Consider the following 26,554-nt stretch of genomic DNA (forward strand, 5'->3'; position numbering starts at 1 on the left):
GGCCGCGCCCCCGCGGGGATCCGGGCGACTCCGAGAAACGGTAACGGGGAGCGCTCATTCTACTGTCACAGCGCAATGGAGGGGCTGGGGACACCGCCGCTTTATTGTACCGCCTTCTCGAAAAACCAGCATTAAGCCAGACTGCGAGCGACAAGCTGCCAGTGCCAGGGTCTGCCTGCTCTTCGTGGTCTGTACCACTGGACTTCAGCGCCTTTTGGATTCAGGGACAAGCTGGGTGTGATCGTCACGAGCAAAGTGTGGGCTTGATGGCTGCTAAATCAGCCTTTACTTCTACGGAGAGATCCTAAGAAATAAGAGGGAAAAAATCTGCTGGCATAATCTTTTTTAAAAGGGAAAGAGCACTCTTGTAGGTTGGTTTGTTGGTTGTGGGGTTTTTTGGTGTGGTTTTTTTTTTTCTTCCTTTCTGTTTGGATTTCTTTCTAAACTTATGAAAAATGGCAACAGCAGCATATGTGGATCATTTTGCAGCAGAGTGCCTTGTTTCTATGTCCAGTCGTGCTATTATCCATAGCCCCAAAGGGAAGCCTGATCTCCAACCTGATGCAGCAATACCCCCTTCATCAAATGAAGATAAGCGAGAAGTCAGAGAAACCGGGAAAGACAATGGATCATCATTACTTGTGGTAGCTAGCATTTTAGCAGACCTGAACCAGCATGTCCCAAACTCACCCACTCGGAGGATGGAAAAAACGGAGACCTTTGGTATCACAGAACAAATACACATTTCAATTGCTCCTAAGGAGTTTGGGGAAGAAAGTGTGTCTTCGGTTGGTAAGCGTGGAGGAGGAAGAGCAGCCACACCTACTAGCCTGGCTGCAGTAACTGAGCCAAGCCCCAGACAAAAGAACAAACGCACGAGAAGCTGGACTGACCCTGGATCACCCCAGAAAAAGCACAAATGCCACTATGTGGGGTGTGAAAAAGTTTATGGCAAATCTTCCCATCTTAAAGCTCATCTAAGGACCCACACAGGTTAGTTGAAATCCAGCCAGAGATTTATTTGTTACAGCTTGGTTATTAAAATGAATGTTGAAAAAACCAAACCCAAACAAACTCGTATTTGGCCACCATTATGATTACACCTCTTGGAGCTCGAGCTTGGGAAAACCAAACAACAACAACAAAAAAAACCCCAACCCTCTGGGAATAAACCCTTACAGGGCATAGATTCAAAGCTAACATTGCCCTTTTTTTATTACTTAACATCACAGGGAATGGCTTGTGGGTCGTCTGTGTGGATTATACCAAGCTGTAATTTTTAGCTGCTAGCCTTCTTGTTTGGTGTGTCTCCTACTTCCCTTTCCAATGCTTCTTCCCTCCCCCATCTACTTTTTCCTATCCCGTGCTTTACACCAGCTTATCACTTCCCATGCAAGCATCAAGACTCTTGGTATTTTAAAATTAAATATTCTAGAGGCACCTGAATAACTGTGTCTGTTTCTTTCTTTAGCAGACACTTGTGTGAAAGCTAGAGTAGGCAGGAAAGCAGATGAGAGGCTGAACATGAGTCATAAGGAGAGATCATAAATGTAGAGAGGGGAACATGGGCAGTCTCAAAAAAAAAGCTTTTGGCAGCTGGGCGTAACTCGTTTCAAACCAAAAAAACATTTGAATGTAAATACTAACTTGTTCTGATCGGTGTTTAGTGTTTACTTCTTGGTAAGGACTTATCTGCCCACTTTTTGGTAATTATTGTATTTTATGAGATGTAGAAAAAGTGGAAGTCTTGCAAGCACTGTGGAAGTTAACGCATTGCAAGTATTAAGAGGGTCATCTTGAAACAGACCCCATGGCTTGCCAGACCTTGTTCCTCTGGCTGTTGCTGGGGAACAGGATGGCTGCCAGTCAGGCAGCACCAAAAATCGAGGAGACCGACCTCTGCTAAAGGCACTGATCATAACACATATGGTGAGGCACCACACCAACTCGAGCAGGCTTGCGCAAGCTGTTCCATTGAGTAATTTCAGACAACAAATTAGTTTATTAAGATCTTTGCTCAGTTCATTTTAAAAGGGCCTCAGAACTAAAAAGAGAAGAAAAAGAACCTCAGAAATAAACATGGCTTAATGACTCCTGAATAGTTTTAGTTCAAGGTTGGCAGCCTTACCCGCTCCTGCCATACTTCCTCAGTGTGCCTTTTCCTGCTGCCTTCTCAAGATAAAGCAAGAGCCCTTCTAAATTGAGGCTATGTTTTGCTCTGTGTGGGAGAGAAGAAAGCCCCATCAAGCGTGAGCATATGGATGGACAATCCCCCGTGCCACACAGCCAAAGGAACAGCATGTTCCTGGCACCCCAGGCAGTCTGCCTTGCTTTTGCCTCCTTGGGAGTTGCGCAGAAAAGGTGCTTCCACTTGGCTTGCAGGGAGTTGTCTCCATTAATTTTTAGTTCTTGCGCTTTCTTATTTCTGCCATTTGCCATTGCCCTAAAAGTGAAAGATAAATTTAGCAATGGTTGTAAGCTCCAAAACCAAGTACAGACCTTAGAAGGGGAGCTCCTTTCCTTGATAAAGAGCGAAGGGCTGGGCATGCCCGACGTGCGGGGAGAGGCGAGGGAGGGCAGGGCCAGTGGGGAGTGTCGCTCCGGGCTGCCGGCTGCGCCGAGTCATTCGGGGACGCTGGCTTGCCGCCAAGTTCTCTGTGTTTTTTCGTTTCCTTCCCCCCCCCCATTTCTTTTAACTCTTCGTTTCCTGTATTTTTTCTAGATCTGTAGGGCTTAATTGGCTGTTGTTGTAGCTAATGGCACTGAGAGAAGAGAGTGTGTGCGTATCTGTGAGAGCTAGAGGAAAAGCAGGGAAGGGACTGGTTTTGCCCTGGGAGTGGCAGGACCCTCAGGGACTACAGCTTCTTTGTGTTTTTGCATCTCGTGTCTGTGTGGGAAGTTTTAAACAAAGCTGCCAAGTTTCCCTCCTCACTGCCAACAGGTCTGTGTCTGTTTGGATAGAGTTTTAAACAGGCTTAAATGCCTCCTACTCCTCTTGCAGAATGTTTTCTAAGGTGTTTATATATTTATTTTTTAAAAATTATTTCTTTAAAATAAATTATTACAAGCTTGAGAAGAGCTTTTGTGACACTCACTAGGAGTAAAGGTAACAGAACAAGCTATAACTTCCAAGACTGGCAAATGTTTGTTTTTACAAAACACATAATGGGGTTTACTGATTTAGAACGAAGGCTTTGGGTCTTCTCTGCTTTCCAGTGGTCTTGAACTAGTTGAATAACCTGTACACATTGGTCTGCCCATCTGTTAAATGGATAAGGTGATGCCTGTCCACCAAGCAGTGGTGAAAGTACTCCAAGTACACATGCAAGGTGCTTTAAACAGCTTCCCTAGCAACTCCCAAACCTATTTACTAAGAAACAATCAAAACCACTTCTGCTATGGAGTAGAACTTCTTCCATATGCAGTATGACTAGATAAACTGGTATTTAGGGGTGAACTGAAGGCTAAGAACAGTCCTGCAGGCTAGAAGATAACCGATGATAGTGCTAGGTATAATTTGAATAGTGCAGTTTATGACCTGCTTTACAAACTTGCTCATCACTGTCTGCTACTGTGCTTAGAAACTAAACTTCATGTTGGAAGGAAAGATAGACTAGGTCATTGAGCTTATGCTGTGGCAAAGAGGTACAGGAACCTTCAAAGTACTGTTGGGTCAAATGCAGCCCACATTTGTAGGAAATTGGCTACTATTTTCCAGCTGTTTGATACCTCATGTGAAATCCTTCTGATTATAGCCAGATCTCAGTGCTCTAATGACCAGAGCAAAAACCATAGTGCAAATGATGCTAGCTATACTATTTAGAGCAGAAGAAACAAGATGGAACAGCCAAGGAAGCACTGTCTGCTTTTAGTCTTAGGCCCTTGCTCCACATACACTGTTTTAGAATGAAGCTATTAGAACAGAATGTGCCAGAGCAATCCACACTTTCTTGTGTTTGGTACACTAGCAGTTAAGCTATCTCAGCTTTGTGAATGCTTCAGCTTTATTAAACCGAAAAAACCTTGAACCAGGCAGAAAACATTAGTTTAGTCACTAAAATGATCGCTGTTCTCTTCACCAGGTTTCAAATCCTTCTCCTCGCTCTATGTTTCTTTGAATGTTTATGTTTTCGACCCTACTCTCTCACTGAATGTCCTGGAGTTCAATATGATCATCAGCCACAAAGCCCTTGAAGTTTTAATGTTTACCAGAAGGTTATATTTAGTGTCAGTGGGTAGATGTCAAGTCCAAATTCTTTTCCACTGAGATTCCTGTGGCTCTCAGAAGCTGTGTTATGATCCCCACAGATGCAGAACCCATTTTGTTCCAGGCTATATTGATCCTAATTGATACAAACATTTTGCTGGCACAACAGTCTTAAAGATCCTCTCTACTCCTGAGAAAACACCTAAACACAAAGGACTTTCAACAACTCACAGGAAAAACCTCTAAGTAGGCTTTCATCACAGAGTCACTAGGAAGGTTTGGAAAATCTCTGGTGTCACTGGACACCTGGCATTGCCCAGGACTGCTGTGTTCTGAGAAGTTGTGGAGAGTCCCACCTTACTGAATTATACTGTATATTTATATGTAGAGAAAAAGTGACTGGATTTTGGGCAAGGACTACAAGGATCCTGCGTATTAGTCATTCCGCCCTGCCCCCAAATCGCTGTTACCTCTCAAGCTTTTAGTCATCCTCATTAGCATGCCATCGTGAATGCAGAGAAAGCACAAAATCAACCTTAATTTAATTTCATTGAAATGTCCTTCTAGACTTACTAGTTCTAAGCAGTGATGCACTAAGCAGTGCATCATAACACAGAAACAGGTTTTCAGTCATCAGAACCAAATGTGTTTGCACAAGTTAGCATAAGCTAAGGAGATGTGGGCACCAGTCTGAGTCTGGAGTCCTACTTTAATAGGAGAATATTACAGGGAGAAACTTAATCTAATGCCTTTTATACCACTCCAGAGAGCAGAGGGAATCAAGGCTGCAGAATCCTTTGTGTAAAGCAGGATGAGATGAGTGGGTACCACTAGTTCACTCCATCCTCTGAGCTGCCAGTTGGGCTGCTTTGGATGCTGGGACTGAATGTGAAGCTGTGCTCCCTCTGAACAGAATGCCAAAGGAAATTGAAAAGGCCTTTCCCCAGTGCTAGTTTCCCACAGGCAAGAGTACAGACTAAGTGAATTTGGCCCTCTCTCTGCATGTTGCTCAGCAATTTCAGTTTTAGTGGCAAGGCCCCCAGTTTTTAACTTGTCATTTTAGTTAGAAACAACTAGATAGCTCTGCACACCTAACTCACTATCGTCAGCATACACCCAGATGATCATAAAGCTCCAGGGTGCCTTTAGGTTATTGTGTCCCATAATGCTCTTCTGCTTTTTCTCCTCTCTTTGCCGAGTGCATCAAATCTTTTCTCTAAAGTTTTCCTCTGAGATGGGCTCAAATGGTAGCTTCAGAATAGCTTCAAATGTCAATCTTATGAAACAGTTGTGTTTCCAGCCTGATCCATAAGCAGTTAAGTAGTTCAGCAGCCTGCTCCTGCCATTTTCTGGTCTCAATCGTCTTTTAATAGGCCTGTATTTTTATAAACAATACAAAACTCCATTGTTTTTGTTTGCTCTGAAAGAGCTCTATGACTCCTTCCTTACTTCCTCTAAGAAAGTTTCAACCCATTAAATGAGTCACTTGAAAACATAAAAAAACTTAATGTACATCCCTGCCTAAGTCCTCACCCTAACATGCAATTCTAAAGAATAAAGTTATTAATTAGAAGTACTGATCCTGAACCTGGCTCTATGTTTGTTGAAGATAACAAATAAGCAGCATATATACAATAGGTCTTCTAATGGTAAAATCTTTGAAATACATACAGAGCATAAATTTTGTAAAAGACTAAGCAAGTTTTAAAACCTGTAGTTTTCAAAAGGAGTTGAAGTCAGGAAGAAAGGCAGAACTACTACCCACTCCTTTACCTGACTGGTTCAGGTCTGAATAAGAGGGTTCAGTTAATTTAGCTGCAGAAGAGTTAGGCTTAAATTGGTTTCATAGAGAATCCAGTTTGCTGACATCATTGGTCCAGTACTAACAATGTGAGAGAACTAAACCTTCTGATTTTTGCACATTTTTGTTTTCTGTGAAAGCTTTCTGTTCCTTCTTTCCCACCCTTCTCCTCCCATCTTTATGGAGATATTAATCATACAGGAGTTACACAAATAAAGCCTCTGATAACAACAGAGTCTAGGCATTGTAACTAAAAAGCCTTTAAAGCAAAGCTGTACTTAACCATTGTCATAACTGTGATGGAGAGAGGGCCTGCTACAAAAAATATTGTCTTCTTTTTCCCTCTTCATAACTGTTTTTGAAACAGGTAGAATTGGCAGAGTGAAATATTCTCTTCTCCATAATTTCTGTGCCCCTTTCCCTCTGTTTGCTTTTGCTTGAATGAGGAGGGAAGAGGAAGATGACAATCTGAAAGTCAAGTGAGCATTGCTTTGAATCAGAGTGATGCTCATGGTTGTGTTGTGAAGAATTGCTAATAAACCAAGAAAAAAACCTAAACAAAACCATGTAGAGAAAGAAAAAGAAACAATTTATGACTTCCACAGTTCTTTGGAAAATGCAGTTTGCTGAGACCAAGACAATTACTGAGTCAAGTCTGTCTTGGGCAGTGAGTTGTCAGCCTGTGATCTTACTGTTGTTGAGTGGAGGGTAATTAACCAAAAAACATCCTAACTACAGTATTGATGTTCCAGTCAACATTATTCACAGAGTATAGTGTTCAGGGACTTCCTTCTCTACAGGGTGAAAAATCTACAGGGAGGAAAATCAGAAACTTCCTTTTAGCATGGTGATACTCGGGTCCAGTGTACCTAGACCTATTAATATTGAAAGTGGTTAGTATGGATGGATCACCTTCCAGTTGTTCTCATCCTGGCCACTGGCAGCAGCACTTTCCTTGTCAGGAGAAAGACCTAAGTCTTCCAGATACTTTGGAGTAAACTAGCAAATAAGTTTTATAATGAATGGAAGATTGCAATTGATAGCTGTATTTGTATTAGAAATTGATCATGGCTTTATAGAAAAACTGTTCTAAATGATCAGCAGAAGATTTTTCTGCAGTAGCGCATACTTCTCTCTGGGACACTGGAAAGTATTTCTGTGATGTGAGCTGTGCATAAACAAATCTTTTGTTAAACTGGAGTTCTTTATGAAACAAACTTAATATTGGAACTAATCTGAAAAGAAAGCACCTTTAACTGTTTAAAATACAACTGTTGCATTGTGTTATTGTCTGGCTGAACATGGTTATGGCACGTCTAGAGCAGAAACCTGGAATGTGTTTATATTGGACATGTGGTTTCTAGTTCTGTTTTATAAGTTAAGCATGTTCCAACTTCCCCCCCCTGCCCCCTTCCAATCTTGGATCAGCTGTTTGGAAGTCAGTGCTGACAGAGACAAAAAAAAAGTACTCTGCTGTTCAAATGGAGGACAATCTTTGAAGGGTCCTTTCTGTAGAATTTCTATAGGTATATTTTTTTTCCTTTGTTACCACTTGGCTTTTATTAGGTAGATTTGCATGGGCAGTGAGATCATTATCTTGCTGTGTTCAGTGGAACAATAGTTAGACAATATGGGTTATTTAAGTGCAGGCACTGAAGTCAGACACACATATCCTGTATTTTCCAGGTCTTGCAGATTCAGCAGATCTTACAGCGTCTCTGCTTAATATAAAAGTTTTTAAAAGTTCAGAGTGCCACCGTTGTAGTTGCTGATAGAAAAATTATCTCAGAAGGTGGGTTTTTTTCAACCATAACATAAAAAGCACTTACTAATCAGGAACTTGGCACAAGTCAAATGGTATTAAAGTGAGCATATCCTGAAATGACCTCTAGTGCAAGGAAAAGATTTTCTGTAATCAGTTACAGCACTTTTGTAATGCTCTCAGGAATTGCAAGCAAAACATTAGTGACTGGGTATCTGTTGACATTGCAGCCAATGGATCAGTAAGCTATCTTAGATTTATTGCCCACTGTATTTCTAGCAGACTGCTCTCTCTTATTCCATTATAAGTTACATGAGTTTTTGGAGTAGAGGCACCTGAAAACATCACATGAGGGCATTGCATTGCTGCTACAAGTTTTGCAGCTTTCTATTTGCTTTGGTCCTGCAGCCATCTAGAGTATCCCTGCATAGCAAATACATGAGCAGAATGGGTATGTGATTATGTGGCCTTTGCTGCCTTTTACAGTAGCTTTAAAAACTAGTTAAGGAGAGTTAATTCCAGAGTAAGATCAGCTCAGGAACAGCAGCAAAAAAAAGGATGTATTGGGGTTTTTAATTAAAACAGCTGTCAGTATTTCCACTAGAGGAACTTATGACTGGAGCCAGCTGAGAAGAGTTAGAACACAACAGCCCAGTCCATCTTCAGATGTTTCTTGCAAAATTTTGCTGAAATGGTAAGCTGTTTGTTATTAGATCAGAGAAATATTTGGTTTGCACTCTGGGGATAAGGAAATGAAATTATGTTGCTACAGATTTACAGATTCTTACACAACCTCACTACGTATGGAGGTTTCCTGTGATCTCAACGTTTAGGGTCCTGCTATAACAAATACAAAACAGGGATGCTGCTAAAATCTCACTGAACCACAGACTAGTTCTCATCACATATTGTAGGGGCCTACTGAATTTATATCTTCAATTTCTTCTAAATGCCAGCAGAAGAAATGCTGAGTACGATTAACACATGATTGCTTTGGCAGATTTCGATTCTTCTGGCAATTGATACATTTTCAAAGACCAGTGTGAATTGTGTGCAGCATTCCTATGCATGTGTGTGAAACTCATGCTAGAGCACTGAAAGCCCCTCCAAGTTAATGGAAATTTCCATGTGATATATGTATGTCCATACAATCAGTGCCAAAAAAATGTTGGCAGATGACTAGTCTTATTGTATACAAAAATCCATTATGCTTTTTAAATTCTGAGAACATGGGTTTTGTAAGCTGAATCTCTTAGATACCCCAAAGGATTGCATCTCGTCACTGATAGACTTTTTTTCCTCTTTGTGCAGAGATGTATAGTGTTTGCACCTTCTATTTCCCCCATCTTTTATAATTCCTGGAAACACCTGAATTCTTCTCACTGACATTTTAGAAATAATCTTTCTCAGACTGGCAACTTGTGCACCAAATTCTGTCCTAAATAGAAATGTAAGCAAATGCTTTGGAATTTATGGATGCCCTTGCATAGTATTATTAGCATAAATACACCTGCAAGAAATGGATTTAAAAGATGATTTGTTCAACAAATGGCTGAAAAGATGTAGACTTTGGTCATGGAATAAAGTAATTCCATACCATGGGGTTAATAGATGCTATGGTATAGACTTTCTCTCTAGGTAATCCCCTCCCTTTTGTCTTTAGAAAATATACTCTGTCATTGTCTCGAATAAGAAAATGTTCAAATTTGTTTTAAGCATAGAATTTTGTGTTGCTTTTGGAAAGAACCCACTTCTTCTCTGCACCACTTGCACATACAGTAAGCATTGCATTGATAATACATATAAAGACGTTTTGGCACAGTTAAAGATCACGTATGGTGAGCCCTAATTCTGATTCTGTTCCTCCTTCATGATCTGTCTGGGCTGGGTAGATTATCTCAGCATTGCACAACCAGTGGAAGAGGCTGCCTGGAGGGAGGATTCTCCCTCTCCTCACTATCTCTAGCTCTTACCTGCTCTCAGAATGGCTGATAGTGTGCAAGAGAAAAAGAATTTTTCAAATGGCAGTTGCAATAGCTGCCCAAGTTTGTATAAGGTCCAATACAGCACCTTTAAGAGGAGAAATACCAGAATTCATAACAATTTTAACAGATACTACTGAAGGTATTTTGGAGTTTGACATCTGTCTATGGTGTTCAGACCCATTACTTCACAGTCAGCTTTATCTATGGTACAGATCCCACATAATCTGCAAAGTCTTAAATCCAGAGAACAGTTGAAGAGCAGTGTGATGTGTATACCACAAAAACATGTTTAAAACTGCTAAAGGAAAAGGGAACTTTACCCAGACATAGCAATACCTTTGTAATCCTGACAGTGACTTATGAAAGACCTATAGAAGCACAGATACACTAGTGGGAGTGTAGCTGAATGTTGTTGGAACACAATGCTCCTCCACAGTGTGTTCTACTACAGTTATAGTCCAAAGCTTTCTTAACATCTGCAAGTGAGTCCATCTATCACTCATGATCAGGTAATTATCTGTGCTGAAAAGCTCTTTCACCATTTTTCTACTTCTTTCTTCTAGCTTGAGTGAGCTTTGTTGTGTTTGCCTCTCCTTGCAGTCTGCAGCACAGTATCATTAATGGCACCATCTCATTGACCAAAGCAGACACGATATAAGACAGCATCTGTTGGATCTTGGAGTTTAAATGTAGAAGTCTAACTTCTGGAGAACTGTTTTAATTAACAAGTCTCATTGATCTCTTTTGGAGAATGAGATGGTCCAGCAGGTTACAGCGTTACCTTTGCTGTAGTAGGCAAACATTGTACAACAGCTGGTAGAAATGCGTTACTATAAGCCTTGTCCCAAACTTCTACAACTGAGAAACATACAGATGAAATGTGTTTAGGAACATGATTGTCAGATACCTTATACTGTCTAAGGTGATAATTTATGAAGCTCACATTATATAATGCAGACAATGCTGTAATGAGAAACAGCTTTTCAACACTGCTTGTCAAAGTACAGATGTTCAGTGTTTTCTAAGCAAAGTTTCAAGCAATCCCAAAAGAGGACACAAAAAGAACAGAACATTTTGTCATTCTGTTTCTCATCCTGGCTTCAGTGTATGGAATTGACAAATGTTTCTGGTAAACAGTATAGACTTAAGCAAACCTTTCTTTTCTCTCCAAGTGTAAACTCTCGCCTGACTCACACCACACCACCCTAGAGACCATTAGCTGACATTGCTTACAGGTGAAAAGCTGCTTAGAACTCACCTGTTTTGTCTGCATTTCTGCATGTGAGGTTTTTAGAGCAGTGTTGCCTGTGGAGAAATCAATTACCACTGACCTTTTCAAACCACCAGAATCGCTGTAATGAGACACTACATTAAAGCTCCATCTTTCCGTCAGTATTCCTTTTCCCTTCCTCAGCATTTACAATGAGATTGTTTAGTAGGCCACTGTTAGTTCCTAGAACTTTCAGGGCTGTATAACATAAAAAATAAAATAAAATCTTAGTTCAGCTTTTAACTGTGCTTGATAGGGTAATAAAAAGAATTTGAGTATTTTCCTTCCTGTTAGTCTAGCATCAAACTTCTCAGGTACTATGTAACTGGTTTCTCAGCAGTGTAGTTGTAAAGAGGCCGTAGCATGCTCATGGATGCTCTGCAAGTTCTGTTGCTCCCCTTATGAAGAAATTACTGTGCCAGCATGCTTTTCATTTGAGTACATTAGTTGCAGTTTCAAGGACAAACAGTAAAATTAAGTTCTACCACACAACTGTTTTTCACTTGGAGATCAGACCACCTTTGAGTTTTTTAAAAATATCTGATTATTTTAAAATATATCAGTTGTTCTAAGTTCCTAACTCAAGCTTGTGTTTGACCCTATTGATTATAAAATACTGACTGTTCGTACAGAAGTCCACTGACAACACAGTACTTAGTGAATAATCAACTGTAATCCTTCCAGCTTCTGTGTTACTTTCTATGTGGACATTTCTTGTGTCTAGATCCTTCTGTCATATATTAAAGCATGGGAACAGGCTCTAGCTGCCTCACTGAGAGCAGTAAATTTATTCTAACAGCATTTACAGCCTTAAATAATAAAAAGGGTTACACTGAAAAGGTGATTTACAAATCTGCATCTATGGGCATGCAGGCAGCATTGTGTGTACAGCCTTACAGTGCTGAAGTTGTCACCTGCAAAAATTGGTAAATACATACCTGTTTGTGCACGGTGTCATGATGCAGTATTTTCCTAAGACTAAGCTTTTTGCTTATTTGTCCACTGCTCAGCAAGAGTAACAGTCCTAAGTTTGAGCTGTAAAAACTTTCCAAAAGAAAGTAAAAACAAGTTTCAAAGAATTGGCTGAAATTCAAGGTCAAAGTACTTCATGCATCATGTCATTTGTAGGAATAATAAACTGTCCTGTTTGGCACCATCAGGCTGCAACTTCAATAGTCAGATCATCTCAATCCCCTAAATCAGGACATAACACAAGTCATGAAGTTGCAATTCCTGTTTTCTTTGGTTTTATTTACAGTCAGTCTGTTGTAAGAGAACCTCCTGATTACTCAAGTTTATGAACCTTGCTGTTCTACATACTGCAGTTCCTGAATCCCAGCCTGAGACTCCCCATGGCTGCCAGAATTGTGCTCCACAGGAGCTAGGAATATGGACAGGAAGTCAGGTTCACATAGTTTTGTAGTTCCCAGATTTAGGACTAGGATTGACCAGTAGGCTAAATGAAAATAATAACAGCTGGGAGCTTCCATGATCTTTTTCAAAGTAAAAACGTGTTCTCTGCACTGGATTTTGGAGCTACCCTGCAGACTTACTTGGCTGGGATATCTTCTAGAATGTCACAATAGGAGTTTGCAGTAATGTGCGTTTCCTTTTCTATTTTACATAACTTTCCCATCACAGGAAGTGAAAAATCTTTGGCCAATAGTAAAATCCTTTATTTTGCAGTATATTTCATTTGCTCCTCTGCTGTGGACATGGAAAATGTGACTAGCTAGTTTCCTGCATACACAAGGGAGGAGGTGAACCATCTCAAAAAGGCAGGAAGGCCTTCAGGTTTCCTCTCCTCACTCCAAAGAGCAGGCCTGTTAGAGAGCAGGCCTGCTCACCTACATAACGTGTAGCAGAGCATGAATAAATGTGTCTGAGGCACTAGTAATTTGTATTTTGGCAAGTAATAGGGATCTTTCTACTACAACTCTTCTACCTTTACAGCACCTGCATGTTTACATGATATATATATGACCTGTACAACACAGAGTCTGCTGTGGAATCACTTGCACAGTAAAATGGTTTACATGTCAAGAAGCTTTTAAAGTACTTATGGAGAAAATGGTGGCTGCTAGGCAGCCCTTCTAGCATGATTCATATGTACAAGCCACATTTTGTAGTGACACATAACTGGTTTTAACACTAGCCTGTTCTGTAAAGGCAAGGAATGAAGACATGGGTGCGGCATGCAAGGAAAAACAGTTATAGCTGATTAAGAGGCCATGCTTATACAGGTATAGTTTGGCAAATTTCAATATAGCAAAGATCTTCCTTTCAGTACTATTTTGAGAAAGGCAAATACTGAAAGTAGTATTTCCTTTAGGAAAAAAAGAATCCAGTTGATTTTTGTATGTGAGTACCTGAGAGTTACTTCAAAAGTATAGAGAGGTGTTTTAAAAGTTCTGTATACCAAGATGCCCTAGACAAAGTTGTCTTTGGAATACGTCAGTGTTGTACTTGAGAGACCAGCTTTTCAGTCATGTTTCATATTCAGTCATACTCAGATAAATAGCTCCTGACTCCTCCACAACCACATACTTCATTCATTCATTTCCAGCACTCACCATGGCCTCTCTCCTATGCCATGACCCCACACATCAGATGCAGCTGGTGAGGCCAGTCTCCCTAGTGACCCTGCACCCAGCTGTCCTGCAAAATGATCATAAAACATGGAGAGACTGCGGGAGCAGAGCTGCACCTAGGGTGAATTAATACTGTGGGTGTTAATGCTTAGAGAACCGGTGCTTTAGCAGCGATTCTCCTCCTTTGTAGTCCAGTAGAACAGCCTCTCCTCTGTCACAGGATGTGATGGGGAGATGCAAAATAAACTGGATCGGTGTTGTCAGAATAGAAGATACAGATGAGACTTGCAAGAGTTGAACTGCAAATACAGTCTTTTGCAAAAACAGACCTGCTTTAAAAGCACATTAGAATACAGCTGCTACAGAATTTGATTCCATTATTGAAAATTAAAACCTGGACCCTGGTTTAAACAGGAAGTGTGGCTTTACAATCTGGGCAGAAGACTTTCGAAGTGTATGCAATGGATGTATGGGTTTATACTTTGAATGGTAGCTGCCTGGTGTCAAGCCTATAAAACTACTTTCTAGAGCTGTTCCCTAAAGCTGGATGCTCCATATGGTTAGGGGTTGCTGCTGCTTGTAAACTGCTTCAGCACCACCTTGCTCTCTGGCACAAGAATTCATCCTGAATGTGAATAAGAGGAAATTCCCGCTCCCTCTGTCCTCCGTACAGTTGCAATAAACCCTCAGTATCAGATTTTTCAGTCAGCTTTACAACTTCAGCTGTATTTAAAAATGCTGAAGTCCCAAGTTTCATGCATACTGTGTTACTATGAGCTTGTTGATTAAACAGTTCAAAAGTTCACAAGGAGAAATTTCACAGTTACAGCCAAAGACAACTTACACTAACTTCTGTTTGCTTAGCTTCTAACAAAATGAAATTTCATCCTGTCCCCAAATCCTGGTAGATGCTGTGCACAGAAAATGTCACAACTTACCCGCGGTGCCAAAGTAAGTGGACTTCAGTTGGAGGGAGGTGACATTCAACATCTTCTAGAATTCAGATAAATAAAGTGCAGGTTTCAATTTAGATGAATAATCCTTTAGTCTGTTATTTTGCATAGCGGGACAACCTTTCATTAATTTGATAAGCGTTGCTTTTACAAGCACTCTTCTGTTTTAAGTAGAACAGAATAATAAAAAAATCATTGATATGTCAACAATGAAAAGGGGTCTTGGATTTCTTCTTTGCAGTTCTTCATGCAAGTGCTGGGTAAAGATAATAGAACCAATTTCTCAATTACAGCATGAAATCACCCACAATTCTCACCAGGTGAATTCCTATTCAACTGATTTCCCACTTAAAACATTGCAATTGTCATGCCAGAGGTCAGGAACATTACCTTGCAAATTTTTTGTGAAAGCCACCACAAGGATTATGAGGCAGACTTCCATTGAAAGCAGTCACAATCACTGTGTTCATCACAGAGAGGGATGGTTTGTGATGTTTTGGTTTGATTTCAAACACTTTGGCAATACAAACATCTTCTCGTTCAAGGTTTTATGTTTGGTCTAACATTTAACTTCCTACCTCCCACAATGACCAGAACTCAAGATAAATTTAAACTTAAGACCATCTAAGTAAGCAAAGTAGAATTTTCCAACTAGATAAAAGCATTTTCAGATAGAGAAAGAAGACCTTTGGGTTCTTAGAAGGGCAAGGAATAACCTGTGTTCCATACTGAAGGCTGAGGAAAGATAAGTCATGACATTGATCAGAAAAAAAGCAGTTATTTGTGGAGGTACATCCACAAGAAAATCTCTAAAGAAACAGTTATGACATTTAGAAGGCATTAATTTGCATTTTTTGTTCCTGCTATCTGACCCATGAGTACCTACTGGTGAATTCTGCTACGCATAGAATGTCTCTGTGTAAAGACCACATTGTGGGGAATGAATGGCTTGACGGTTAGCCTGTCATTTCTGTGAGGATGCAAGCTTAGATTTCAAGAAGAGACAGCACAGACTGGAAGAAGAGAGGGAAGTATCCTATAGTGAGCATGCAGTCTTTGTTTTGCACTGTGAGAGTGGGCTGGAGAAAGTATGCCAAGGAGTATAATACTCTAGAGCTCCCATGGAACTGCAGTCAGATGTCTGATCTGGAGCTGGTTTGAGTTTGAAGGGTGGTCTGGGTAACAGAGTGAGCAATTCTGAGGTAGCATGGGAAAGATCCAGCAGCAGTTTTTAATGGAAACCTTGTGTTTCCGTTGGTACCTTAAGTACACACACCTTCCCTTTAGACACATTTGGTTCAGTTGTATCATCTATGGATAAGATTTTTTTCCTCTCCTGGAGGAGGGAGAATCAAGCTTGGGGAGTTTTCTTTCTTGGCTTCAGTTACTGTCTGCATAACATTGTCATTAATCACTTTATTTGCTCTAACAAAGGGCAAGTGGTACAGCCGAAATCATCAGCTTGTAGCAGACAACAAATCATCATTCTAGCATGCTAGAACAGAAGAAACACAAGAGGGCAAATGACTAACCGAGATCTCACATATTCATCAGGCCCACATTATTTCCAAGTTTTAACTGGCTAAAAACACTATTTATTATTTCACACATTTGAAGAGCCTTCCTCTAATTTCATGTCACTTTAAATGGTTTGAATTGGCTCGTTAACATGGCAGAAAAAGAAGACAATCCCACGGACCTCAGTGATGTCTCTGACTTATACTGAAGACATAAGCTTTGTATATTAGGAATTAAGGAAGCCCCTTAAACAACAAGTTTTTGGCTCAAGGCAAGAATTCTAGGCTGAAATTCCTTTGCTGGGGTGATGCAATAGGTCAGATTTGCTGATTAGCACTTACATTTTTTGGTTTTGCAAACCCAGTATTCTTTTGAAGTATATTTATCAATAAGTATAATTGACCAAGTAGAAGGGGGGGGGGGAATCACCTATCTTTTAGTTTTGTCAATCAGTAATACATGACTTATGGTGTTTTAAAATTTATTTTTTATTCACAATAGAGGTTTCAATAACCATTCTCCTTTCTTACATTTATAGATCTGAGTAGAACAAATTAGAGAAATACAGCAATTAAAGGGCTACTGTACTAGGTCTGAGAGTCCCCTCTTTGCAGAGTCTGCTACTTCAGTGTGGTTTGGAAGTGACACATAGCTAAGACACATATTCTTCTCCCCAGAATTCATCACTTCATCATTTCAGCATAACACAATTTAATTATCTTACATTTAAATGCAAAGTCAAAGGGTCAGTTATTGATCCTCATTCCTGGGATAAGCCACAGCAGAGACAAAATCCAGTGAAAGTTGCAGGTCTTTTAAATTAGGGGCAGTTCAGCTGTTTTACTGAGCCCTACTCTAGGATTTAATGCCTCAGAGAAAAGAGGACACAGAGTTTTTGTCCTACTGAACAGAAATTACACGCAGCAATTGCAGGTGCTTAACTTTGACAGAAACCCCAACATTTAGTTTGCATTGTTTTAGAACATAAGCATTTTTTGACACTGAGGCTGGTTATTTCCATTTTTCAAGAGCTAGGCCTGTCATTGGTACTCAGTAAAAGAGCTTTACTCACAGATTCCAGCAGCAGAGGGGAGAAAATGCTTTCAGTTTAGGCTGTGGCAAAAGTCCATGTAAACAAAGGCATTGCACTTAATGGAAGCACAATCAATAGGGCAGACAAGGTCCCTTCTAGTTTGCACACTCATCTAGACATGGAAGATGTCTCTGCTAGGGTAGGATGAGTTTCCAGCCTCATGGGTATCTTATTGCCTCAGATCTTCTTTCCTTGGACGGGAGGTCTTCATTTTGGTTGTGTGTCAGAACTTAGGGGAAAGAATGGTGAATGTTAAACTTCAAAGCTATGACAGAATCAACAAAAGAGCAGTATTAGGTAACAATGATAAATCCATACAGAACTGTAAGGAGATTTATACCTCACCTTTGAAATGGCAGGCATTGTAAACACCATCTCATATAATTGTCTAAGGTGACCATTTCTCTGGCTGATAGATGCCTATCTGTGTAAGAGGTAGCTGAAGTTTTGATTACTCACAATTTTAATACAAGGTAACACTGTACCGATTTAAAGTGCAGTTACATGGCAAGACTACAGCAAATATGACAGAAAAGAGTTCACTGACAAGTAGTCTTTTATGAAGAACAGAACTTTAAGTCAGTTAAATCTAGCAAATTGTTTAGGCTGATTGTTGTTTTTTGTTAATTTCAGAGAAGTTGTGTGTTTCATTGATTCATTTTATATGAACATTGTCACTGCATTGAAAATCTTCAGCATAGATAAAGTGAGAACTAAATGGGACTCAAGACAGGAGTTAATGTGGTAGGCAGAAAATGACTTAGTAAACATAAGAAGTTCAGATTTCAGATTCTTAATTCACTGTGTAAAAATTCGTGATAAAGCCCATGGGTGTTTTAGAAGTGCTAATCTACAGAAGCTCACACAGAGCAGTTCAGCTTGGGCATCCCACTTTGAAAAGGGATTCATTAAAGCCATGGAATGCATATTTTAAACAACAGAAAGATTAGGAGATGGAATGACCTGGGAAAAAAAGAGGGGAAAAAAAAGCCTAAAAAGGCTAGAATGAATCTGCCTAGACAAAAGCAAAGCAAATGTGGCTGATAAAAACATAGCTAAGTTACTAAAATTATTATAAACTGAGATTTAAGACATTATTAACAGGTTTGAAATAAAGGCCTACAATATTATTGATAGAATGTCATCTGTTCAGGAAACAAGAGTGAGTGGTGGTATCTTAAGAAGGACCAGATAGCCGCATGGAACATACCAAATGAGTTAGTTGTGTTGTTGGGTATATCTGACTGTGGTTAAGACTAGGGGAGGAATTTTGCACTACTTAGACTTCTCTAGCATTGTAGCCATTAGAGTATCTGAATGTGTGCATCATTTGCTATTTGAGTTGTTCTAGTTATCTGTGGTGATAGAGATAAGTCACACCCTGTAATCTTTGCTCCCAGATGAAGCAATACAAACATTTCCAGAGCAAACAGCAACACACATTCACTTAAAATGTAAATTTACTGCTTGGAAGTTCACCCTTGGAAAAATATTCAAATATGTCTAAGTAACTCAATGAATGTATTAAGGTGCAGAAAATAAACCAATGATTGAAATAATGGATATTTGGGTAGCTCAGTAATAGTTTCCTGTGCTTGCTTGAAACATAAGTTCTGGTAATTTATCAATTTAACCACTGAACTTGTTAAGATTTAAAGTTCCTAAAAAGAGGTTATATCACAGATAATGAAAATAGCAGGAATATCCATGCTTCTGTCAGCAGAGACTAATGCAACCCAGCTCCTTGTTGCTGTGTGTCCTAGGGGCCTGGAGCAGCGTTTTGTCCCAGTGTCCAGTAACGTGTGAACTTTGCCTGAAGTTTTTCTTGGATCTGGATGTTTGTACCACACTCCCATATTTCTGGTGTCTAGTGACAGTCAAATTTACCCCATAACTTTTCTTTCCACTGAGAACACTACCATAATGTCTTTATTTTCTTGGACCTAGTCAAGCTTAATATTGCTGAATTCTCTATTAGGTATGGCTGAAGATAGGAAAGATATTCAAATACACAAAAGGGGATGCAAAAAACCATGATCCCATTTGTCTTGTTTGGTTATGAAGCATCACCCCCACAGTAATTAAATCTAACTGGTTTCAGTTTACAGACATTTGGAATGGTGAGATTTTGAGGCTTTGGAATATTTTGATCCCTTTTAAAACACTTGATAAGGAAACTACCATTTGTCTACTATCAAAGCCATACATTATCATCTCTCTCGTTTTTTTGGCTATGCAAAAAGGGTGGTTTATAAACATAAGAATAACGGAAAGGAAAATCTTCATAAATACATGTCAGTTCCACTGAAGGATGACTTTTTCTCTCTCTTTTACTTAATAAAAAAATAAAAAGAGAGAAGTCAATTTCAAGAAGCATAGTCTGCTTGGCTGAATGTTTTTTCCCAGGACAGCACTTCCTCTCTTGGAGGAAGGCTGCTTCAGTCACATCTCTGTTCAACTGCCTGCTCCTCATCCTCCCCACACAGCCTGCCAATCTGTGTTTCCAAATATATCCTTAATTATGTATAAGAAAATGTAGAAATACAAAAATAGCACATGCAGGTTTTTAGTCTGTTTTCCTAACAACATATAATGCTGTTCTGCAAAGCAGCAGAACAGATTGAAGATCACAGAAAACTGTTTATGGTTTACTGTTTCTGGTTTTGCAGGCACTCATGGAATTTCCAGGGTTCAGCTTTCTTTGTTACTGCATGGCCTTGGCATATGCTTAAAGCTGCTAATGTCCTGTGCAGAGCTACTACATGAGTTAAATTGAAAAAATAGCCCCTGATACATGGTTCAACTTAATGCTCTTCTCTGTAGGGCAGTATCACGTTTCAAATTGTTCAATTGCCTAATATTCACATTGTAATTCTGGAAATGTTTGGTGTCACAGGTGTCTCAACCTCTCAACCTGGTGAAAAAGGAAGCAGATTATTCCAGGATCTATACAAGAGTGCCACTGTATAGGAAAGGTGTTTTTAAAAGTATGTGGATTGAGGTAAAGTCAAGACTGCAGTAAAAATACAGCATAAATCAAGCCCAGTGGACATCAGATCTGGTTCTACCATCTCTGTAGTTTTTCTTTCCAATAACTACAAAGTTGCCTCCATATATAAAATGATTAACAAATAGAGATTAATACAAAGGAGCTTTATATAATATCATAAGAACGGGCTGGCTCTACCTGCTTCTGAATCCCTTCCAGCAAGAGATGCATTTTTATTTTTTTTAATGCTGTTTCTATAGCCCAGGCAACTCTATGTTCCTTTTGCAGTCTGCTCTGGCAGGCAGTATAAACAGCATGAGTAGCTAGGTCTGTGCCACTGAAATGAATTCAGAAGTCAGTGCACCTGCACATCTCACGTACTTGCACTCAGCGAGCACAGCAAGTTCCTTAACACAGCTTTACACACATTTTTACTTTGGACTGGGTGGAGTTCAAGAAGAAGCCAAAAATGTTCTTCCTTGTGTAATTTTCAGTTAAGATCAGTCAAATTTAAACCTTGGATGTGATGTTTTTCCATCAGCTTGTGTAATTCTAAACACAAGTTACGTGATGTTATGTGCTCTGACAAAGGAGCTAGAAAGGTCACAATTCAGTGGGATTTGGAATGTGGAAAGCCAAACCTGTTTAAAATTGTAATAAAAATATTACACAACGCTCCTTATGTTTTAAAGGCATCTCTTGCCTGTCTCTCTGAAGGGTAAAGAAGCCTCAGCTGCTTTTTGATTCCCTTATTTCAGGCATCTTTATCTTTTGGAGACTTGCCCCTCTGAAACCTGCTAGTAATGCACACTGCTGAGGCATAGCGTTGACTCACATGTGCTGGATGTTTCCTGTCATATTTGGAGTATTTGACAACATTTCCCTATTAATTTATAGAATCAGACTCTAGAGTCATTGTGTAAAGGTAAAAGTCTGGCTTCAGCATTGCTTAAAATGGAGCTTGAAATCCTTATTGTGTTGTGTACAGCCACTTTTATGGTGAAGTCTCTGTGTTGAGTAGGTGTCCATGGGTTACTGCTTGTGCAAGAAAGTTGTACTGTGGCTGCACGATCCCTAATGAGATTTGGCAATCAAGTCATATAATCTGTCATGCTGTTGATTGCTTTACTGCCAGTAAAAGGACATTTATATAACTTACCTGCACAGCAAACCACATCCTGTCTGTTTGAGAGATGAGACTGATGACAGACTGTGGATCTCCATGCGTGGATTTGGAGCAGCAGCTAGGTCTTGTCTTAATTAATACCCAGCAGCAACTTTGCTCCAGACTGTGTACTAATTTTTATATGAACAGTAATGACTTTCATATCTTCATACAAGGCATCCAGCATTTCCTCACAGTACAGCTTTTCTTTGAGTTGGTATTGCTAAACCTCAAAGTTGGGAAGCACTCTAGGGAATGTGCTACCACTAGTAGGCTGATGCCAGCTGTCAGAGAGTGCATGGAGGGGAAAACCCACTTGGCCAAGAAACACAAGGCAACTACCAAGAAGATACCAAATCAAGAGTAGGGAGGACCAAGGGGAAAAAATAGTTCCTAGGAAGGAGGAGAACAGTAGAGAAATAGTGGAAGAAAGGCCACATTTTCTTTGGCTCACCACCCAAATCATCACCAATATCAACAACATCAAATCAGGCAGGTGAGTAGGAGCCTTCAGATCTGATGGGCAGTAAGGAAAGGGAGAGATAAGTTGTGCAAAACGCTCATCACCTGACTGTTAGTGCAAGGTAACACAGATCTTACATAATTCCACTCCAGAACTTCTTCCCTTATTGGGAACAGGACTGTCATGCCTACTTCTGTTTACCAAATGCTAGATATAGAATTAAAACAAACAAGCAAACAAACCAAAACAAACCAAAACCATGCTAACTAATCAGCAGAAAAGGTATCATTTTCTTTCTGCTTAATGGTGTTGTCAACAGCAGAAGCGAAACATTGCTTTCATGGGACAGTCCTACTTAAGAGCAGTTGCTGATATAATTTATACTCAAAACAAACACAGAAAATTGACTTGGGTGACAGAAACATCCAAAGGCCATTGCCTTACCAAAAATTGATGACATGGCTCAGGGATAAGACACTTCAATTCTGTAGGCCGGATCTAGATTTCAGATTATGTTTTATTGCCCTTCTTCCCAAGAATGTGCCAGAATCCTCACAGAATTATATTTGTTGTATGACCAAAACACAGGGAGACAACTAGTGAATCTGGTCACACAGCAGGGATGAGTAGCTTGTCGCACCGCAGCCAGCAGTGCGTCTCACAACAGATGAATGGATACGTGACAAACAGCCAAAAGATTTTTGTTTCCCATTTCTATCAGCAGACTGACAGTTTGCAGGAGAAGGCTGAGGAAGACACTGGAATGGTTTTGCATAGGGTTTTTTAAAGTGATGAACCCATATCCACTAAATCAGTTGTTGTTGGGTTTATTCTTACCAAATTTGTGGGGCCCTAAATTTTTTAGGCTTTACTTCAGGGGAAGTAAACTGTTCCTCCTAGCTGCCTTTCATGGATCACTTTCTCCAGGGGGTTTGCTCATTTATTTATTTATTATTTGGTGCAGTGTGTGGAGAACTTTTATTTCTCACTTTGGCACAGAATGTTTATAGCCCCCTGGGCTCCATGAACTGGCTATTCACCATTAGAAAGACTCAGATTAGTGCGATAGGAAGTTATAAACATTTTAACTACAAAAAATGCTAAGTCTGTTTATTCACAAAAGATTAAGATGCTCCAGGTTAATACCAAATAATGAGCTGCAGACTCAGTAAGAACCAAACCAATATACAGAAGTAGACGACAGCACAATAGTTTGATATTAATTTTTAACAAATGGAGACTCTAAGGAAGGCAATAAAAAGTATGAGTAGCTGACAGCTAAGCACCACATAGCTGGGTGGTGAGCTGGGAATATACTGCAGATACCCGTCTACCCAACAACACCACACCTCTCTGCCACCTGTGCTTGCCTCCAGTGGTTGAGCTTCTCAGGCTGCACATCTACCACTGCACCCAAGAGTTGGCCTCCAGCACAGCCATGAAATAGCACAGGCATCTGGCCCTGTGAGAGGCATTTTCCATGTCTGAGGTCAGCTAAGAAGGGCATCAGGTCACGACACTGTTGTTTCTTTGAGCTCATTGGTCCTGTCTTAAGTGTAACAGGTCAAGAGTCATAGGTTAGCTATTGATAGAAGGTTGCTGCTTTCCATACAGCATATTGTTAAAATACAGTGCTCTCTGCCTCACTTCTAAATGAGACTTAAGACAGGGAACATAGGAAACCACAGTACCCTTGTGGCAAATGCAGAAAACACAAGGATGGCTGTGGAGAACACAAGTGAGAGCCTCATATCCAGTGCCTCAATACTACCATTTTACATATGCACTGTAATTGTTTTTAGGTAGCTGAAGAGAAAGATTTCATTACACCTTCCAAACTTTGAGTCAGACAGATGCAGGGACAGCTTGGAGGAGTAAGTGAATATTACCACAGTAGTACCAAGGTTGGAAGAGACCTCAAAGATCCTGCAGCTCAATATAGTCCAGGCCAGTGGACTACATGAGATAAGAAATGTAACATCCAGGAAAAGGGTCAGGAGTCTAGTTATCAAATATGGTATCACTGGTTCTATTTACAGTCCTTTTTAATGGGTTGCGTTATCATAGTAGCCTTCTCTCTGGCAGAGAACACCACTTTCTCCCTACAATCAGTTCCAAGCCACACCTGCCTTGCTCCCAACCTTTTAATTTTAACTTCAGCCTACAACCCCCCTGAAGGCACTGCTATCCCTTCTAACCGTGCTGTGCTTGCCTCCTGCAGGTGAACGGCCTTTTGAATGCAACTGGCAAGGGTGTAACAAGAAGTTTGCTCGCTCCGATGAGCTGGCGCGCCACTACCGCACTCACACTGGAGAGAAGAAGTTCAACTGTCCCCTCTGTGAGAAACGCTTCATGCGCTCCGACCACCTGACAAAGCACGCCCGGCGCCACGCCAACTTCCACCCCGGCATGCTCAAGAGGCGCAGCGGAAGCAGCTCGAGAACAGGGTCTGTCAGTGACTACAGCCGCTCAGATGCCTCCAGCCCAACGATTAGCCCTGCCAGTTCCCCATAGTCCTACCTGCACTGGATGTCAGCACTTTGCCTCTAATACCTAACGTGGAGTTTTGTTTGTGTTGCACACATTGAAAAAACTCTGTCGCTTCCCCTCCTCAGTTCCCCACCTCCCTTTTTAAAAACAAAATCAGTAAATAGCTGCCTCCCACTGCAATTTCCAGTCAGATTGTCTTTACCCAACCACACGAGTGGCTGTTCTAACCTCATGGACAGACAGACTTACGTGATACGCTTAGTGACTCCTGCTGTCTCAATATTTCATACATTTTTCAACCATTTACAGATCCTCTTGATTGTTCTTTGTAAGAAAATGAGAAAATCTTTAAAAAAAAAAAAAGACCCCCACTTAATTCACCTCAGGTGTCAAAGTAGTTTTGTAAGACCGGATTGCACAACATGAGCATACACACACTTACAAATCAACTGTGTTGGATTGTGTCCCCCTTTTCTCCTTTCTCAGGGATGGATATTTATGTTACACAATAATTACAATGAAGACACACCCTAACTGCAGCCTTACTCTGCAAATGTGTTTGCACTCAGCAGCTTTTTGTTAGGTTCTTTCACACACTGGGGAAAAAATAAAAACCAAACAACACAAACCACAAAGCAGTACTGGAATGTAGTGCCAAACTCTCCCATTGTTTGCTTTCCTGATTATATACCTGCATTGGGGAGTGTCCAAACAGCAGTCTTGTCTGTCTTCAAGCTGCCCTTGTGCTCTTTGTAGCAAGCCGTCTTTTCACTTCATGCTGAAGATGCTCCAAAACCAACTCCCTATTGCAAAAATCTCTGTGAGGTTGATAAACTTGTTTGTTTGTTTCATGCTAGGTAAAACTCTGAGAAAAAAATCCTAAACAAGATGCCTTAAGTAAATAACCTAAACCATGAGGAAACACACTGGGTAACATTGTATTGCAAGATGGCATGGAATCTCCGAGGTATTTTGTCATCACTCTTTCCAAGTTGTTAAGCTATCTGCACTGCCTCTTCAGTATGGGACCAACAGAATATTCAAATCAAACCACACTGACTTGAACAATTTTCTTTATTTTTTTTTTTCCTTGTTAAATGAACCATGGAATTAGCACAGCTGAACCAATGCCCAACGAAACTTTTATCAAGGTACTTACCTACTGTACAGCTGTATCCTTGCAAGACAGTTTGGCTAAGACATAGTTTCTGTATCCTTCTGCATCACAGTTGTGGTCATTGGTTGAAGGAAGCAAAGTCATAAAGTATCTTCTGACTGGAAAAATAGAATAGGCATTTTGAAGTTTTAAAAGAAAATGTCAGAGCACTACTCTGAGTTTCTCACAAATCCACACACCAGCATAAAGTAAGGTGTTCTCAAGCTTCATGACAAAAAGGGAATCTTGGCTAGTTTTCACATATTGGACACTAGAAGGTAGATTTTTGGTTTATATGGTAGAAATCATAGCAAAAGACCAGGAGCTTTGTGATGTACTGGAGACCTCACTGGCAGCAAACACGCTTTCCTTGGTTTGGCTGGGTCTGATGGTGCATGTTATAAAAATTCAGGTTCTTTTGATTCTGGAATTTTGGGGAGTTTCTTGGTTTTACTGTAAGGTATAAATGCAGTTAAGTGTAGCATGTTCAAAAGAAACTCTCTGTGCCAAACCTGCCATTTGATATCAAATGAATGCCTCCAGATTCCAAATGAACATGTATCCTTACTTGCTGCTTTGCAGTGGTCCAATTTTGCAAGTTGTTATTGTACTGTATATTAACTGTGAGAGGCTAATATAAATTTCCAAGTAGTTTCATAGGTACTCCTATAACATTTACATTATTCCTAATACTATGCATTCTATTAGTTCTACAGACAAATATTTAAGACAGTTTGAAGTGCAGGTATTTCAGTATTTTTCAGTTTCATATTCTCCAGATTTGACCACTAAAAAAAGAACCTTTCCCCAAATTATAAGTGGAAGTTGTGAGGCACAATTCTACTGTTTCATTCACAGAAATGAAGGAACTTCGTAAGCTTTTTATGTCAGACAACAAATATCGTTGAGTTGGTGTGATGAGTTTCTTAACCACTCCGAGTTAGGAGAAAGTCAGATCTGTGCCTCCATAGATTTCCTCTCTCTTTCTTTCTTTTTGTTTTGTTTGGTTTTGGTTTTTTAAATCTCATCTACTGAGATATGTAATTTCAACAACTTGATACAATTCAGGTAACAGGAATTCACATTCCAATCATTTCTGTGACTGCTAAAA

General features: G+C 40.1%; 1 protein-coding gene across 1 annotated transcript; it reads left to right on the forward strand.

The window, feature by feature from the left end:
• The first annotated feature begins 411 nt into the window (after positions 1–411).
• On the forward strand, positions 412–24,681 carry KLF13 (KLF transcription factor 13). The gene is made up of 2 exons (XM_009911259.2): positions 412–993; positions 24,019–24,681. Exons 1-2 carry the CDS (start codon positions 456–458, stop codon positions 24,309–24,311), a joined length of 831 nt encoding a protein of 276 aa, XP_009909561.1. The 5' UTR covers positions 412–455; the 3' UTR covers positions 24,312–24,681.
• The last annotated feature ends 1,873 nt before the right edge of the window (positions 24,682–26,554 follow it).

This window comes from Dryobates pubescens, chromosome 17 (genome assembly GCF_014839835.1).
Source record: "Dryobates pubescens isolate bDryPub1 chromosome 17, bDryPub1.pri, whole genome shotgun sequence".
NCBI classification, from domain to species: Eukaryota; Metazoa; Chordata; class Aves; order Piciformes; family Picidae; genus Dryobates; species Dryobates pubescens.